At 39.0% G+C, this 15,793-nt stretch overlaps 1 protein-coding gene across 1 annotated transcript; it reads left to right on the plus strand.

The window, feature by feature from the left end:
• The first annotated feature begins 3,204 nt into the window (after positions 1-3,204).
• Positions 3,205-14,555, plus strand: PHYHIPL (phytanoyl-CoA 2-hydroxylase interacting protein-like). Its single transcript, XM_010179935.1, has 4 exons — positions 3,205-3,401; positions 8,247-8,421; positions 9,694-9,811; positions 13,322-14,555. The coding sequence occupies exons 1-4, from the start codon at positions 3,237-3,239 to the stop codon at positions 13,854-13,856; spliced, it is 993 nt and encodes a 330-aa protein (XP_010178237.1). The 5' UTR covers positions 3,205-3,236; the 3' UTR covers positions 13,857-14,555.
• Positions 14,556-15,793: the final 1,238 nt, after the last annotated feature.

Below are 15,793 nucleotides of genomic sequence, written 5' to 3' on the forward strand. Positions count from 1 at the left end.
AGCAGCACCTACAGAAGTCATGCCTAGGATTTTTTTTGGCAGGGGAGACCAAGTTTATTTGACTACCAGCTCTTCTGTAACTTTCTGCCCAAAAGAGACCTGAAAGCAGTGTTTCTATCCAGTCCAACAATGGAAGAAAGATGAATGTGCAAATGAAATAGTCATTTTGATTGGGATCTGATCTATTCTAATTTGATATGAAACTGTTTAGAGCAATGGTGCAGTGATGTCACCCACTGTATCTCACACTTTTATGTCATTTTCCAGAACATCTCAGGACAGAATGCTGTTTCTAACACTGAAAAGCACTCGTTTTTGCAGGATCCAGACTGTGAATTGAAGATTATGCTTCACAGGAGAATGCTGCTTCAAAATTTCTCGGTGGTCTGCATGCTAGGATGTCTGCTGTGTGGGCAAAGCTGGTCTAATACCTGGTTCCTAGGATCAGTCACATCTAAGGGACCAAGAGCATGCTCTTCGTGCTTTGTCCTTTTTTCCCTTATTTCCATGCAGTGGTACACAGATTGCTATTCAGAAGTCAACATTTACCAATTCTCACTTAATCATCCTCCTCTGTGTTAACACTATGTATCATTATCAGGTTCCTATTACTGCCTGTCAACTCAATGGATTTTGACATTCAAGACTACACAAATATCTATCAAAATATAAGCATGCATTACAGATGTCACAGATACTTCATGTTCTAAATAGAAGGGAAATTGGAGTATTGCTTGCTGGTGATGATTGTGAGGTATTTTACTTCCTTATTTCACATTCTCTTTGTATTCCAAAAATCTGTAATTTTTTTTCCACTTTCAAAGAGCCTTAAAGATTTGAGAGTAGCATTTATTTTGGCTTTTGTTCCATCACCAAAAAAAGGAGAGCTTAGCACATGCAAGTAACGCAAGTGCTTTCTTTTTCTGACATATTAAAAATGCTGCTAAAAATTACCTGGAGATTTTCTGCTAGACATTTACTTAAACTATTTATTCACTTCTTAAGCAAAGAAAGTGAAAGGATTAGGAGTGCAGACATCTAAAGATATATGCTAGACATTATTTCCAATAATTGTACAGGAAAAAAATACCCATTTACAGAAGCTCTTTTGCTCTTTATCTGTCTTCAGTGTGCTCCAAAATCTTTTTTCATCTGTGTTACTTTCCGTCAGTGGTCATTACTGCTTCGCACATGTCTCCTGAAGCTTAAACTACTTTGGCTGTAACATGGCTAGGGCCCAGAGTTATGGAGTATAGAAACTTTCTTTTGAAGGAAAGAAGGTGCACATTAACCTATTGTGGATATATATATGGCTTGGATTTCCTGACTGCACATCTGTTTGGGTCTTTATTCGTGTATTCAGTGTGCTGGGATTCCAGATCTTCCGGCTCTCCAGGAGGTCTGAGAACCTCAGCAGCATCACTCTGTCTTCTTCCGCTTAAACACAGAGCCTCTCTCCTGAAGAGCAATCACATGTGGCCTTTTCAGTGTACCTGGTAGAGCTTTCAGTCATTTTTCGAATTCAAAATGCTTACAAAAGAAAGCAATGCCATTTTCTCCTTGCTGGCTTTCTGAAGTCTCATGATGGGAATAGCACTTATCATGTATTTGATATGAACAGAAAGCTTTCAGTAGTGACTGTTATTTCTGAATCTGTCGCAGCCAGTGCAGCTGCTGAAAATGTCATTGCGGATGGCACAAATAGGATAGGATTTTGAGCAAGACCATGCACCATCTGATTTTGATATTGGTTGAAAAGGAAAAAGGAGAGCAATAGGGTGTCGAAAGAATAAACAACTTGTTGGATGTAAATGCATAAAATGGAACCAAATTTTGAAAGTGTTATTATTGGTTCTTGAAGTCATCAGTAAAATTACTTTATTCATAATACTAGCTGGAAATCTATGGATTTTGCAGACTCTGTGATTTCACATATCCATGAGGAGAATTTTGAACAGTCAGACCAACTTTAATATTCCTGCATTGAGGTGTTGGTATATTTATTTGAAAATGTATATTGATGGGTTGAAACGTCCCTAATGTTTTCCAAGTCAAATTTTTAGTAGTATTATTGACTAGACTCATGTTCTCCGTTTTTATCAGTTATGATGGAAGCATATAAATACTAGCTTTTACTATAATTAGATGTGACTAAAAATAATTCTGACAATGTGTTCCCTCACATCTCTGCATGGGCTTTCAATCTTCCTCGTCTGGACAGAACTGGGAGCTTTGCTCTCTTTGTAACACAGATGTTTTATTGCTTTTCTCCATTGTTTCTTTCTAATTCTCATCTATGTTTGATTTTAATTTTTAAGCTTTTACTCCTTCTCTTACATCATCTCTATTTTACTCACTCCTTCTTCTTGTCTTTCTGCTTTTTAAATTGTTTGTTCGCTTTTGACTTGTGTCTTATGTAGTACAAGGTCACCTAATGTTTCTGAGCTTTAATGTTCACAGAATGCTCTACTACAAGGCTGTCTTGGGAACTAAGGGGAGACAAAATCTTAGAACCTGTGATGCTTTTGGGGTCAATGGTGATTTGTTCATCTACCATATTCACTTAGAGAAATTAGAAATAAAACTTCCCAAGAAAACTGCAGGGTCTCACCTGGGCAAATAGAACCAAGAGAATAAGGACCAGAAAATAAAATTAGCATGTGTGTCCTTTTTACTGTGGCTCAGCAAAGTGATCACTGTTAATTGTTTCATTGTGAAGGAGACAGTGGTTTATATATGTGCATACATATGTGTATATGCATGCACTATCTATAAACCTTGAAGAGATTGGTTTTACTTTGTGCTTGAAAAATAGTTTTAGGTTGAATAATATTCTTGTTTGTATATTTTTCACTGACAGGTATGGATAGGGCCATTATATAAACTGTGGACATTGCTGGCATCTTAACTAAACACCAGAGAGCTCCGGAGATTTCTTATTCTCAAGCTGCAGCTGCACACAGCTGGGATACTAGCCAGCCTGCTCACATGTTACTGGTGCTTATTCACATGAAAAATTTCATCCCCTTCCAATATTTCCCATCACTGATATTGAGCCTTGCATAATTGTACCTCATAGTTGCTTCTGAGTACCACCTGTGAGCCTTTGTGAAAGACTGTTCAGAGGTGTGGTTTTATTGGCGCACGGAAAACAGGTATGTAATAGGCCTTTAACTGAACAAATCATGCTTATTTTTTATGCAGGGAATAAATCACAGGATAGTGGGATTGCAGAGATGGAGGAACTTCCAGTGCCGCACAACATCAAAATAAGCAACATCACATGTGATTCCTTCAAGATTTCCTGGGAGATGGATTCTAAATCCAAGGACCGCATTACTCATTACTTCATCGATCTCAACAAGAAAGAAAATAAGAATTCCAACAAATTTAAACACAAGGTAATTTTTATTTAAAAATCAAAGTGGAAATACTTGATTTTAAATTAAAAAAAAATCTCAATGTTTTATTAACCTTTCAAAGCCAGATCATGGGAAACAAGTATTGGGCATCCAGCAAAGGTCAGGTTTGATTAATCTGACTGATGGGTTTTTTTTCACTGGAATACCTTCTCCATCGTTAGCCTATGTACATCTACACACAGATACATTTGTTTAATAGAGAACTGAGCAGTACCTTTTTGATGTCATTTCAAAATAAAACAATTTTGGAACCTGCACAATTTATTGCAAGACAGTTGTTTTTATTCCTGGTGAGTTCTTAATCATTATTGAAACAATTTATGTATTCTGTGCCTGTCCTTGTTCAGTGACAGACTCATGAGAGCAACACATGCCATTTCAACAGAAAAGTGACAAATTCTAATGCACTTCTAGGAAGGCTTCCAGCAATTTTAGTTTGCAGCGTTCAGCACTGTGACCTGAATATTCATCTGTCCTCTTTCCTCAAGCCACTGGCGCTGGGACATATTGAATGAACTGCAGAATCTGTAGTTATCAAATCCAGCAAATTTGCTTTGACCTCGGAATAGTTGAAATACTGAGATGTCTAGAGAAACATGGATGGAGATAGAAGATTAAGCAATGCAATCATCTGGAAATTTAAATACAATGTTGGCAGCATCTCTAAAATAGAAGGTTTTCCAAGGCACAAACAACCTTCCATGCAAGTATGAGAGCTCTAATTCTACCAGCATCTATAGTACTATTGGTTTATAAACCAGTGGGATAACAGGGAAGTATTTCCACCAATCTCTCTGAGTCTTTTTATTGTAAGAGTATTTTTCCTGTGACTGTTGTTAATAGCATGTGTATAATTTTCACATTTCCTTATTTGACACCTTTGTTTTTAATGTGGTTGGAAGCAACATATTCATTAAGTGTAATGAAAAATCACTTACTACTGCTTGAAATCAAGAATTTTACATGTTGCACTTGCTAGGAACCAGTGTGCGAAGCACTACCAAATCTAATATTATAATAGCCATTTATTATGACCCATTTTTAACTGTGGTAGCAAATAAAATAGGATACGTTTGGTTTTTTCTTACTGTTACTACTTTTGGACTGACAACCGTTGAATTTGAATTTCCATTTTATACTGCAGGAGTAAATGTACCTTCTAATATCAATGCTTACTTAAATGGATTCTTTTTAATTTCTTTCATTTTATAAATCTACATGTTTTTTCCATTTGTATGCAAACTGTTCCGAAGTTGTAAAATTTGATTTTGTAACAGGAAGAGCCACCCTAGCAGATCAAACACTATATTCACCTCAAAATCTGTATTACAGTGATGAGACCAGTGTTAAAATGCAGAGAGAAAAAAAAAAGATATATTGTTAGTGTAATAAAGATAAGCTATTAGATTTATTCTTTTCTCAGCAGTTCCCTTGCTTTTTACTGTGATGAAGTGTTTAGTGAAAAAGAGAGGGGTAATTGGTTTTATAAGAACAGGAGACTAAATTCTATCAGTTAAAATGATGAATAAGTGGGATGTCTTGTCAGAATTAAAATTTCCTGGTATTAATTGTGTTAGTGACTTTGGTAAAGCTTTTGTTTTGTTTTGGTTTTCCCCCAGCCAGAATGATGGAAATCAAGACAGCAGACAGAGTGGGTGGGAGAACTGCACAGACTGAATACTCTAACAGCTCTCTGTGCCAGAGCACATATGTGTTTGCTTTCATGCATCTTTAGTACCAAGTAATTTTTAACACACTTTCTAGGATGAGCTTTTGTTGAGAAATTACAAATTGATTAAATTCAAAATTTTCCATAACTCTAGTATGGTTAGAGGCAAGCATCCTTCTTACCTATACTATTAGTTATGAGTTTCACAGCTGAAGCTCAGCAGCAGACCTCCTGGGTAGGGAGCTGATAACCTGAATCCTCCCAGAATCCAGAAGGATCTGAATCAGTTCCCACCCATCCATTGCCTTCATAACAAAGGTATCATATGAAGGTGAAGGATATCACCAGCCCTTCTCCTATCAGAGCTCTTTAGAAAGAAAAGAATGACCCCTACCACGTAGTTATAAAAAAAGAGCACTGGGACTTACTCTCGGGAGTCATCCCGCAGTCAGGCTGTAGGAGGAGACAGGCATCTTCAGGGGAAAAAAAATCATCCTTCCTTAGCCTTATGGGTAGGGTAAAACTGTCTGCAAGTGCCTGTCCTCTCACAAGTGATAAGCCCAGATGACCAGCTTAAACCATTTTCTAATTCGTAGAGAGTTAGTGTTAAGTCTCAGTTTTCTAATATGGCTGCAAGCAACTCAGGATATAGACTTAACCTGACGGGTGGATGCTGTAATTCAGGAAAGGAAGCTGTTTGTTTCCTTGTGTACCCAGGAGAGTGTATGAGAATGATGATCCTTTCGATACTTTTTCTGTTGGCAAATATATAAAATATATTCAGCATATTTAATGTGAATGTAGTTTTAATATTTATTATTATCTATGAAGGAGAGATTTGTATTGGTAGTAGTATGTAAAGACTAGCATTCTAATAAGACTCTGTCTTTTTCTCAATACAATTTGCATACCTCCCCTCTCTTTTAAGATATGAAAGTATGATTATTCCCACGTAATAGAAAATGAGGCTCAGATATTTAGCAAAACTAGGACTAGAACCTGGGTGTGCTGAGTTCCTACAGTGTGTCCTACAGGCAGACCTGGCAAAGGGAAGGATAAGATGAAATGGAAGAAAGCTGAAAATTGAAAGCTGCTTCTTTGACAATGAAAAGGGACTGCAAAGTAGGCAGCTCTTCCCAGAACGGAGAGAGCTAGCATGACTCCTATACCTTGCTGCTTAGTTATTCAGTGCTTCCAGGTTGTTGCTGGAAATCATTGCTGTCTGGGTTCCTTTAGAGTTGTCTGATGGTGGTGGAGCAGCCATCTGCCACTCCAGAATCCCGGCTGGCATATAACCTCCTTTGCACTTCTTTGGGGGCTCAGCCAGGAATGAGAGCTGAGCAGAAAAGAGATGAAAGGCAGAAATGGAGAATCCCCAGAGAAATTTCAGCATGAACATTTGAACATTTTTTTTCCCTGAGGTCAGTATAGTAACCTTAATAAAAAAAAGTTTACTTAGAAAAAGAACAACAGATTAGAGTTATGAAAAGCATCATATCTGCCCCTCCTCCCAGCTGTGCAAGAGATAAAAGCACATTAAACAGAGAGCTTTAGGTAGTCAGCCCTTTTTTTGGTACAGTTAGAAGAGTTTCCCGGTACACAGCTGGAAGGTAAGGCTTTGACACACGGAGGCAATGAGGCTTTTAATGGTACATGAAAACTGACAAAATTAATGGGGGCAAAAACACCACCAGGTTGTGGGCACTGAGACCTGACCCAGGTGGAGCCAAAGACAAGGTGACAGCAAGACTAATGATAGTCACTGGAGCAGCTGCTACCTGCTTTGCAGCTGCTTTAGCATTAACGAGTTCAGTCCAGTGGGATGCCTTTGCAATATAGTTCCAGGGTGGCAGCTTTAAATGTCATTTGAGGTTTCTTTTCTTTTCTTTTCCCTTGTAATTTTTCTCTATCTTTTATGTATTATTTATTTTGGAGTGCACAACTAAGTCCTTTACAGAGAAAGTTTTCTCCCAGCTGTTATTTGATTTAAAAGAGAATTAGCAAAAAAGAAATCATGACAACAAAACCTTACCCTTGATTATCACTCATCTTTCAGTTCTTGTAATATTGCAAGCTGCTAATTTTATAGCTTCTTAATACAGAAACTGAAGAATTTTTTTTGCTGACAGAAAAATAATAAACGAAAGATATTTTTCCATAATAGAAGACAAGCAAAAAAAAGAATCTTTCAGGTCTTGCTTAGAGATCATGAAGAAAAAATATCTCTTTTCTATTTCTTTTTTTCCTTAAGAGACTACTGTGCTAGTATTTATAGGTGGACTAGTATTTATTTATGGACTGCTACAGATGCTATCTAAAACACCTACTTTTCATATGATAGCCATCTTATTTTTCTATAATTACTGATAAATACTCAAGAGTAAACACCTCTCTCACTTTATCACAGCTCCTCAGGTAGACTGTGCAGAGAATCATTCAACTCCACCGCCAGACCTTTCACTCACAGTTCTAGCATAAACTGTCCAGTTCTTTTTTTTCTTCCTCTTGGTGGTCTGTGCTGCAGACTCTAGTGCTGTAAAAATCAGGTATTTCAGCAACAGCAAGCAGCTATTCTTTTTTCTTGCACTATGTTGAGATACACAGAAGAGCAAAACAGTATCTGAAATGGTGGCAGGACGGGAAGCAAGAGGTGCAATGACAGGCACAAACCACCTAGCTGTCTGTCTGGCTTGTTCTGGCCCTTTCTGTACATGAGGGTATTTTGATACATGGAAAACACACAAAGTTACTCTGCAAGATGTTTCATTTTCTCTATTTGGTTTGGAAGATATCAATAGCAATATAGGTGGACTGATTGACAGCAGGAGGAATTTTGTTTAGTTTCACTGACTGAAACGATGACAATGAGAGCACAAGAAGCTCTTAAATATCCTTGCACTCTGTAGCATTTCTTTCTCTGTTTGCATACTTAAACACAAATGGCCCTAATCTGAATTATGGGCTATATATATAATAGTATCAGTCTATAGTCACTTGGAACCAATAATAAACTTGAACTGTGAGAAGGAGCTAAGGTTTACACAGAATAGACAGGGGTTGGAGATTACAATGCAAAAACAGTGAAGGAAGGGATGGTTTATTGGTTTGGTTGGGCTGCTGACTTGTGTGTTGTTTTGTCTTTTTGTTTTCATCAGGATGTCCCTACTAAACTGGTGGCCAAAGCTGTTCCTTTGCCTATGACAGTCCGCGGACACTGGTTCTTGAGCCCCAGAACAGAATACACAGTAGCAGTGCAGACAGCATCAAAGCAAGTTGATGGTGATTATGTTGTTTCCGAGTGGAGTGAAATCATTGAGTTTTGCACAGCAGGTAAGATTGCTGAAGAAACATGCACCATAGGACATATGCAATTAAAGCTAGCTCTGCTGCGTGAGGGGGTAAGCCATCTACCAGTGCCAGCTAGGCTGGTAGTGTTATAATAGTCATACCTGGAAACTGGAATTCTAACTTTAGGCTTTGTATGTGCTCAGTCTTGGTGCGTTAATGAGAGGTAGGAGGCAGATGGAGTGTGCCTTCATTGCACAACAGCCTAGCTGCCCTGTGCGCTGTGCCTGGTATCATTGCTTGTCCTAGGCTAGGAAGGGAGACTGGTGAACCAAAGTGGAGCAGGGCCACTTGTGTGCCTGTTGCTGGCTACTAGCACCTGTGGAGAAAAGATGGAGTGACAGCTCCCTAACAGACAGCTTGCCTAAGGCATTCTGCAGCTCTCCATTCTCTGCATGCTGCAAAGCCTGACCGTGACCAGCACCCTGACTTGAGGATCAGTTTAACCTGTCATTGATTTAAGTATCTTCTTTTGGATGTTCATCACCTGGTGCCAATGTGCTTCCCTGTGTGAAAGCCGAGAGCTGAAGTGAGCTCTCTATGAATCCCATGTTGGCTGAGATGCTGTTTCATTCTGCAGCTCTCCATTCTCTGCATGCTGCAAAGCCTGACCGTGACCAGCACCCTGACTTGAGGATCAGTTTAACCTGTCATTGATTTAAGTATCTTCTTTTGGATGTTCATCACCTGGTGCCAATGTGCTTCCCTGTGTGAAAGCCGAGAGCTGAAGTGAGCTCTCTATGAATCCCATGTTGGCTGAGATGCTGTTTAGGCTGAGGCAGCTTCCCTGTGTGAAAGCTGAGAGCTGAAGTGAGCTCTTTATGAATCCCATGTTGGCTGAGATGCTGTTTAGGCTGAGGCCTAAGCAAGCTTTTTTAGTAATTGTTATTTGCTTACAGGTATGTTGTAGCAAACAGTTTATCAAATGACATAAGTCAGAGAGGTCAGTTCTCAGCTCCTCTGCAATCCCAAATACGAGGAAACCAGCTCTAACACAGGAAATCCTGAGCTAAAAGTTGTCGTAGGCTTGCAGAGTATTCGTGGGGAAAGGTGAATCAAACATATATGTTCCTGCTATTTGCCTGTTGCCACTGTCGAAAACTGGTGCTGGGCTATGGTTTCTATATGGCTGCTGTGTGATGTGAGGTACGTTACTGAGGCCCTATTCCCAGTATTAAGTCTGTGCATCTGTGAAGCTTTTGGAGGCTATTATGTTTTTTCCTGCCCCCATACTAGCAGATTGTGTTCTCTTTCCAGATTATTCAAAAGTTCACCTAACACAGCTATTGGAAAAAGCTGAAGTGATTGCAGGCCGGATGCTTAAACTGTCTGTTTTTTATCGGAATCAGCACAAAGAATACTTTGATTATATGAGGTAAGAAAGTAAACATATGCAAAATTGTTTGGCAAATTAAGGGAGTAATGAAAGTAGGTAAATGGAAGCAGCTGTGCTAAAGTTGGAACAGAATGTCTGTATGCTACATTGCCAGTTCAGAAGAAGGGAAAAAATAAAGACAAAATATAACTAATTTCTTCTACCTTGCTTAACTCAACACTTCCATTAGGCAATAAAAGTTTGTGCTTTGAATCAGAAATGGAAGTGTTTACAGAGTCTCCAGCCTGATTAAAGCAACTGTTATCATAACAGAGTGTTTAGTAGCCAAATACTTCCATTGTACTAAGAGATTCAGAGTGAGATGTCTAATAGTAGGAGTGCACAACTGTGTGTGTGGGCATTTGCCTGCATGTAAGAGTTCCACTTCAAATATTTGCTCTCCATGTACAATCACCCCATTTCTATGCCCAAATGTAGTAACTGGGGCTCTGCAATCCAAATGTTAATTTACAGATCATGCCAGGGAGGGAAAGGAGGCTGATGTTTAGACATTTTCCCAACAACGTGCTTTAGTTGGAATGAATAAAAGGGATAGCTGGAGGTAGGTTCCTTATTCCTGTTGGAGACTCAGTGTGCACACACACCTGGAAGTATCATTACAATAGAAAAGAAGACTTTTGAATAGAAGGAGTCAAAGCTCATGTACTGACTGAGCAGGAGCAGCCAGCATGCAGAGGTAGCCTTCCCCCGTTAGAAGAACATGGATGAGAGGTAAGCGGTGTGTCAACATCTGTTACAGCACTGCCAGAAGGGCTGCAGCACTGCCAGTGCTTCTTTGATATGTCTTGAGAGATGGGGCTGCAGCTATGCTGCAGAGTTCCAGTTTTATACAGGTGTCACACTAGTACCTGTCTAGAACTAGAAGATTTTTTAAACTGGTAAAGGAAAAAAAATACTTGCGGGAATCCAACTCCAAAGAGCAGAGTCCACCACCCTTGGAAATGTTCCCATTTTGTATTCATGAGTATCTGCTCAATTCCAGGAGTGTCTTGTACGTTCCAGAGCATGGAGTTTGCTCTTTCCCTTCTGTGTTTTGGAATAATTGTTTTATTGCACATAGTGACAAAGCTGCAAAACTCAATGGAGGATGAGAATGAATTGCAGTTGTTGAGGCTTTTTGAGGACCTCGTAAATCTCTGCAGCCATCCTGGCCTAGACACCCAAGAAGGGATGTGCCTGTGGCAGTTCTGGGTCTCATACAGCTTTGTTGTCAGCTATGTAATCATAGCGCACCTGCTTTTGTGTTCATAGAGCTGCTGAAAATTGCCACTGAGGTGCGTTTAGAGCTGTGGTTTTGTCCTTCTGCCAAATTTGACTCTAATTGATTGCAGTGTATCTTTTCTCCTCCATTCTGTTATAGTCTCTCTTGGTTCAATACATTTGTATTTAGACACTACTGGTTTTCCCTTCTTTTAGTGAGTCAGAGACAAAAAGCTGTGTTTAACCAGGTCAGTATGAAGACAGGATACCTGTAACAGTCTGATGGTTGCCTTTTCTCATCGGAAGTGTACTAATACAGTCACAAGGGCTAGTCCTTCCACAATACACCCTTCTGAGTGTTATGTTAAAAACCCTAACCACATGCTTCCTCTCAGGAAAAATTCCTTGCCACACCATGCCTGCCAATGGTTTCTGTGGTGTCATAACTAGTAAACAGGCTTGGAAAAGCTGCTAAGGTAGCTCAAGTAGTGTTGGCAAACAGCTGTCACCGTGCTAAAGCAGCAACCCCTAAATGTAGGTTTTGTAGTATGAGCTTTTAAGTAGTGTTCGTGTCACTCTACTGCTTACCTCGGCACCATAGAGCAGCTCAGATGCCCGGGAAGAGCGACCTATAATTAGCCTAATTGGCCACTGGATGTCAGTATCTTGCCGCAGAAGCAGAACTGCAAGAAGGCTGGCTTTTCAGGTTGCAGAAGTGGTGGTTATTGAAGCCGATTCTACCCCCCCTCCCAGTATTCGCTTCAGTCATAATATACCAATTGTATCCCCCCACCCCAGTGAATGTCTTGTGAAATAGGGCTTGAGACAATGTCTATGTAGCGTTTGAATGGCCCAGAAAACTTCTGAAATTAAGATATAGTACTGAGATTAGAAATAATGAAAAACAATCACAGTTGCAGGCATTACTGAGTTGATCAGATCTGTTTGTACGTATGCACTGAATTTGTTTGCTTTGACTGCTACTTCCTGCTTTAGTCAGGTCAAACCTTCTCTGCACCAGCACCATTTTACCTGGAGCTGTTGCAGGTTCAAAGCAGAGGACAGTCCTTTTTGGCTAATTTCTCCTCCTCCCAAAACAAACCAAAGCAAACAAACAAAAAAAGAGGAAAGAAGGAAAAAAAGAAAAAAAAGTACAAGTAAAGTGGGAGGGGGATGTAAGACTCTCCAGCCCCACAGTCTCCTGTGTGCTTAATCTGTCAATGTGTATAAAGGCATTTTCTACGGGTGCCTAGTAAATCTGGTGTTTTGCAGGACTTACAGAAGAGATTGTTTCCCTTTCTGGTATCACATGGTTGCAGGTGCAGTGAGAGGGAAAGCTGTCACGACAGAACTTCCAGAGAGATGCGAGGCACAAGTTCTGCAGAACAACCCGCTAGACATAAGATCTCAAGTGCCAAGGAGTGCATTATATGGGGTGTTCTGGACCGCTTTCCTAAATTTAGCAGCCTAATGCTGCTGAGAGCAATTTGGGATTTAGGGTTTTAAAAAATTCACTTGTTATATTGAACGTTTCTTTTCACTGGAACCAAATTGAGCTCAGCTGGCAAAGAGAAGAGTTAGTCTTGTAGATTTTTTCCCCTTAGGACTAGTGACTGCAGAAGCTGGATACCAACCAAAGTGGAAACTAACCAAATTATCTGATACTGTGTGCCCAGCTTTGCTTTGATTGAAGTGAAAGTAGACAAATTAGACCTGAAATTATCATCTGGCGGAGGGGGGAACTATGGGAAACACTACATTCCTTCCTCCAAGCTCTCTGACAAACATTGTTCAGAAATAACTTTCACTAGCAGTTTTCTACATGAAATACATACTACCTATGCTAAAAATACACATTAACAAACAGTATAGTCAGCACATTGAGACTGACCTGCAATTTTCAACATGTGATTAAACTGAAATGTGTTTGTTGTTAGAATTGTATTGGAAGGCTGAACAAATCAGCTAATTAACAATATTGGTGGTTTGGGGCTTTCTTGTTTATGCTGTTCTCTGCATGCATATCATACCCATACAGCTCACAGCTGACAGGGAAGCTAGACTGCAAAAGCAGAGTTCTCCCTTGAGCAGGAGTTATTCTAGCACTTTCTGAGTCTGGCATCACTTGGTTTGCTTGGTCCTAAGGTTATGACTCCAACCCCAGTTTTCAGTCTAACAGTTTGCTTTTGTGTCCCTTCAGTACTGTTACCAAACAGCATGATGTCCTAACTTTCCGCTTTTTCTTTAACATGTGTTACAAAATAAACAATCCCAGTCATTCATTTGTAGAGAGCATCATGGGAATGCTATGCAGCCCTCTGTAAAGGATAACAGTGGCAGCCATGGCTCTCCAATCAGTGGGAAGCTGGAAGGCATCTTCTTTAGCTGCAACACTGAGTTTAACACTGGGAAGCCACCACAAGATTCACCCTACGGAAGATACAGGTTTGAGATTGCAGCTGAAAAACTCTTCAACCCAAATACTAACTTGTACTTTGGAGACTTCTACTGCATGTACACGGCCTACCACTACGTCATTCTCGTTATCGCTCCTGTTGGGTCACCGGGAGACGAATTCTGTAAGCAGCGTCTTCCTCAACTAAATATAAAAGATAATAAATTCCTGACCTGCGATGAAGAAGATGGTGTCATGGTTTACCATCATGCCCAGGATGTTATTTTGGAAGTAATTTACACTGATCCTGTGGATCTGTCCCTCGGCACAGTTGCAGAAATTACTGGTCACCAACTAATGAGCTTGTCTACTGCAAATGCAAAGAAAGATCCCAGCTGCAAGACCTGCAATATCAGTGTTGGACGTTAAAACTTCCCTCGTTACTTAGGAGCCTTCAGACCTCTGTTGCCCATTCCCATAGTCCGACATTTTTCTCAGAAGCATGCACATGCCGCTGTCACCAAAAGCAAACACGAGTCTTCAGAATCTCCGGTAGCGTTTTTAGTATTTCTTCTCTCCCTCTTTCCCAAAGATGCTTTAAATGATTAGAAGTCCTGGAGTTCTTTCTGGCAACTAGATGCTGCAAAAATTGTTTTCTGTTTCTTGCCAAACATAACAAAATCCTATATAAACTGCTTTAGCAAAATAAAAATAACAGCTTATAAATGGTGTTTAAATATGCATTCGTTTTAACTACTGAACAAATACCGGGATAACTCCAAACAGCATGAAAGGTTGTAATTGCAGCATGATTTAAATTTCAAAGCCTAGACATGTCAGCACTTCCAACGTGTTGTTTGACAGTGTTATTTATGTTATTTATATTAGCTAACTGAAAACAGAAGCTGTGTCTCGACATAATAAATATAATAGAAAAATATTTTATTTGTACTGTTGTATAAAATATTATACAATCATATAGAATATATAGATTACATTTTAATATCAATTGTATACATATGTCATGAAATCATTTTCCCTTATCAAAGATGTAGTTTGTAAACTTCAAATAGCTCTGTATCTGTTCCTGTTACTCTAGATGACTTTAATTAAAACAGATTTACGAAGGAGACCATTTCTGATTCATAAAAATCAAGTTATAAATTATTAAGTCAGTACACTGAAACAACAAACCTCTGAGAAATAAAATAAATTCCTTTTCTAGTGTTCATACTTTTTCCTCCAAACTACTCGAAAATGTATACGTCTTCAAAATCATGCCAAGCCATTACATACAATATCAATACAAACGTGGTTGGTACATAACAGGCTTTATAAAATGAAAGTCTTACCAAGATAGAAAACAGGTTGCTTACTATGTGGTCAATACAAAATGACAGTTAAAGCAGAACACTAAACGTGAGTCAACTTACTCAAGTCCTGGGTTTTTTTTGTTTTCTTTTCCCCATTTTTCCTTCCTTTATATCTGGGTCAGGTATTTCCCAGAATCCCTGCTTTTCATTTCTGGTACAAAAGCCACTGATAATCCTGTTAATAGTCCACTTGTCACACAAATGGTCTATCACAAATAGTGAAAAAAATCTCCTCAATAGTACAAAGTGTGGTGCTCTGAAAGTTAAGAAAGATGCATAATTCCAATGGAAAAATATCTTTTTTATAATCTTATTCTTAGTAAACAAGAAGTCTAACATTCCTCATCAGATAACTGTGACACTCAATTATATACCATGTACTTCACCTATCCAAAATATCTTAGCATAATGCAGTAATCTTGTTTTAATATATATGTGGCAATTTATAACACAAGAAATACTTCAACATTTTACAAAGTGCATGCGTCTAAACAAGCTTTGGTAATTAGAAAAGCAAATGTTTTAGCGTCAGGCAAAATAAAGTGCAAAGTTTAATACACAAATAAAAACTAGCATGTAGTTGATCTATTTACTGAATTTTAAGTACCATCAGCCGGGTCCTGTGAACCATAGTGGAAAGGGCAGCAGCCAATACATTTGTTTTGTCTCTTCCCAGTAAACTATCTATTTCATTTTGCCAAACACTTCCTCTTATTTCAAAGAAACTACAGCTCCCTTTGGCAGTCATGTTCCATCCTGGGGTTTTTTTCTTTTCTTTTTATTTTTTTTCCTTTTTGTTCTTTTTTTTTTCTTGTTTTGCATAGGCCGCAGCACTTTGCTCTACTCCCAGAATTGTAGCCCAAATACTGGCACTGGTTCTCTGTGTGCACCTTTCTCTAAAGCTACTGGAATTGAATGACAACTGCGTCTCGAAAGAAGAGTATGTCCATGAGTTTTTCCTTCATTTGTTTTAAGCTCGTATTTCTTTTAATG

Source organism: Mesitornis unicolor, unplaced genomic scaffold (assembly GCF_000695765.1).
Source record: "Mesitornis unicolor isolate BGI_N332 unplaced genomic scaffold, ASM69576v1 scaffold6512, whole genome shotgun sequence".
Lineage (NCBI taxonomy): Eukaryota > Metazoa > Chordata > Aves > Mesitornithiformes > Mesitornithidae > Mesitornis > Mesitornis unicolor.

Bases quoted from the DNA above. Each gene is read 5' to 3' on its own strand.
- PHYHIPL (XM_010179935.1), top strand. From the start codon at position 3,237: ATGGAGGAACTTCCAGTGCCGCACAACATCAAAATAAGCAACATCACA. The intron at 3,402-8,246 runs GTAATTTTTATT...TGTTTTCATCAG, and splicing joins CCAACAAATTTAAACACAAG to GATGTCCCTACTAAACTGGT. The intron at 9,812-13,321 runs GTAAGAAAGTAA...ATTCATTTGTAG, and splicing joins GAATACTTTGATTATATGAG to AGAGCATCATGGGAATGCTA.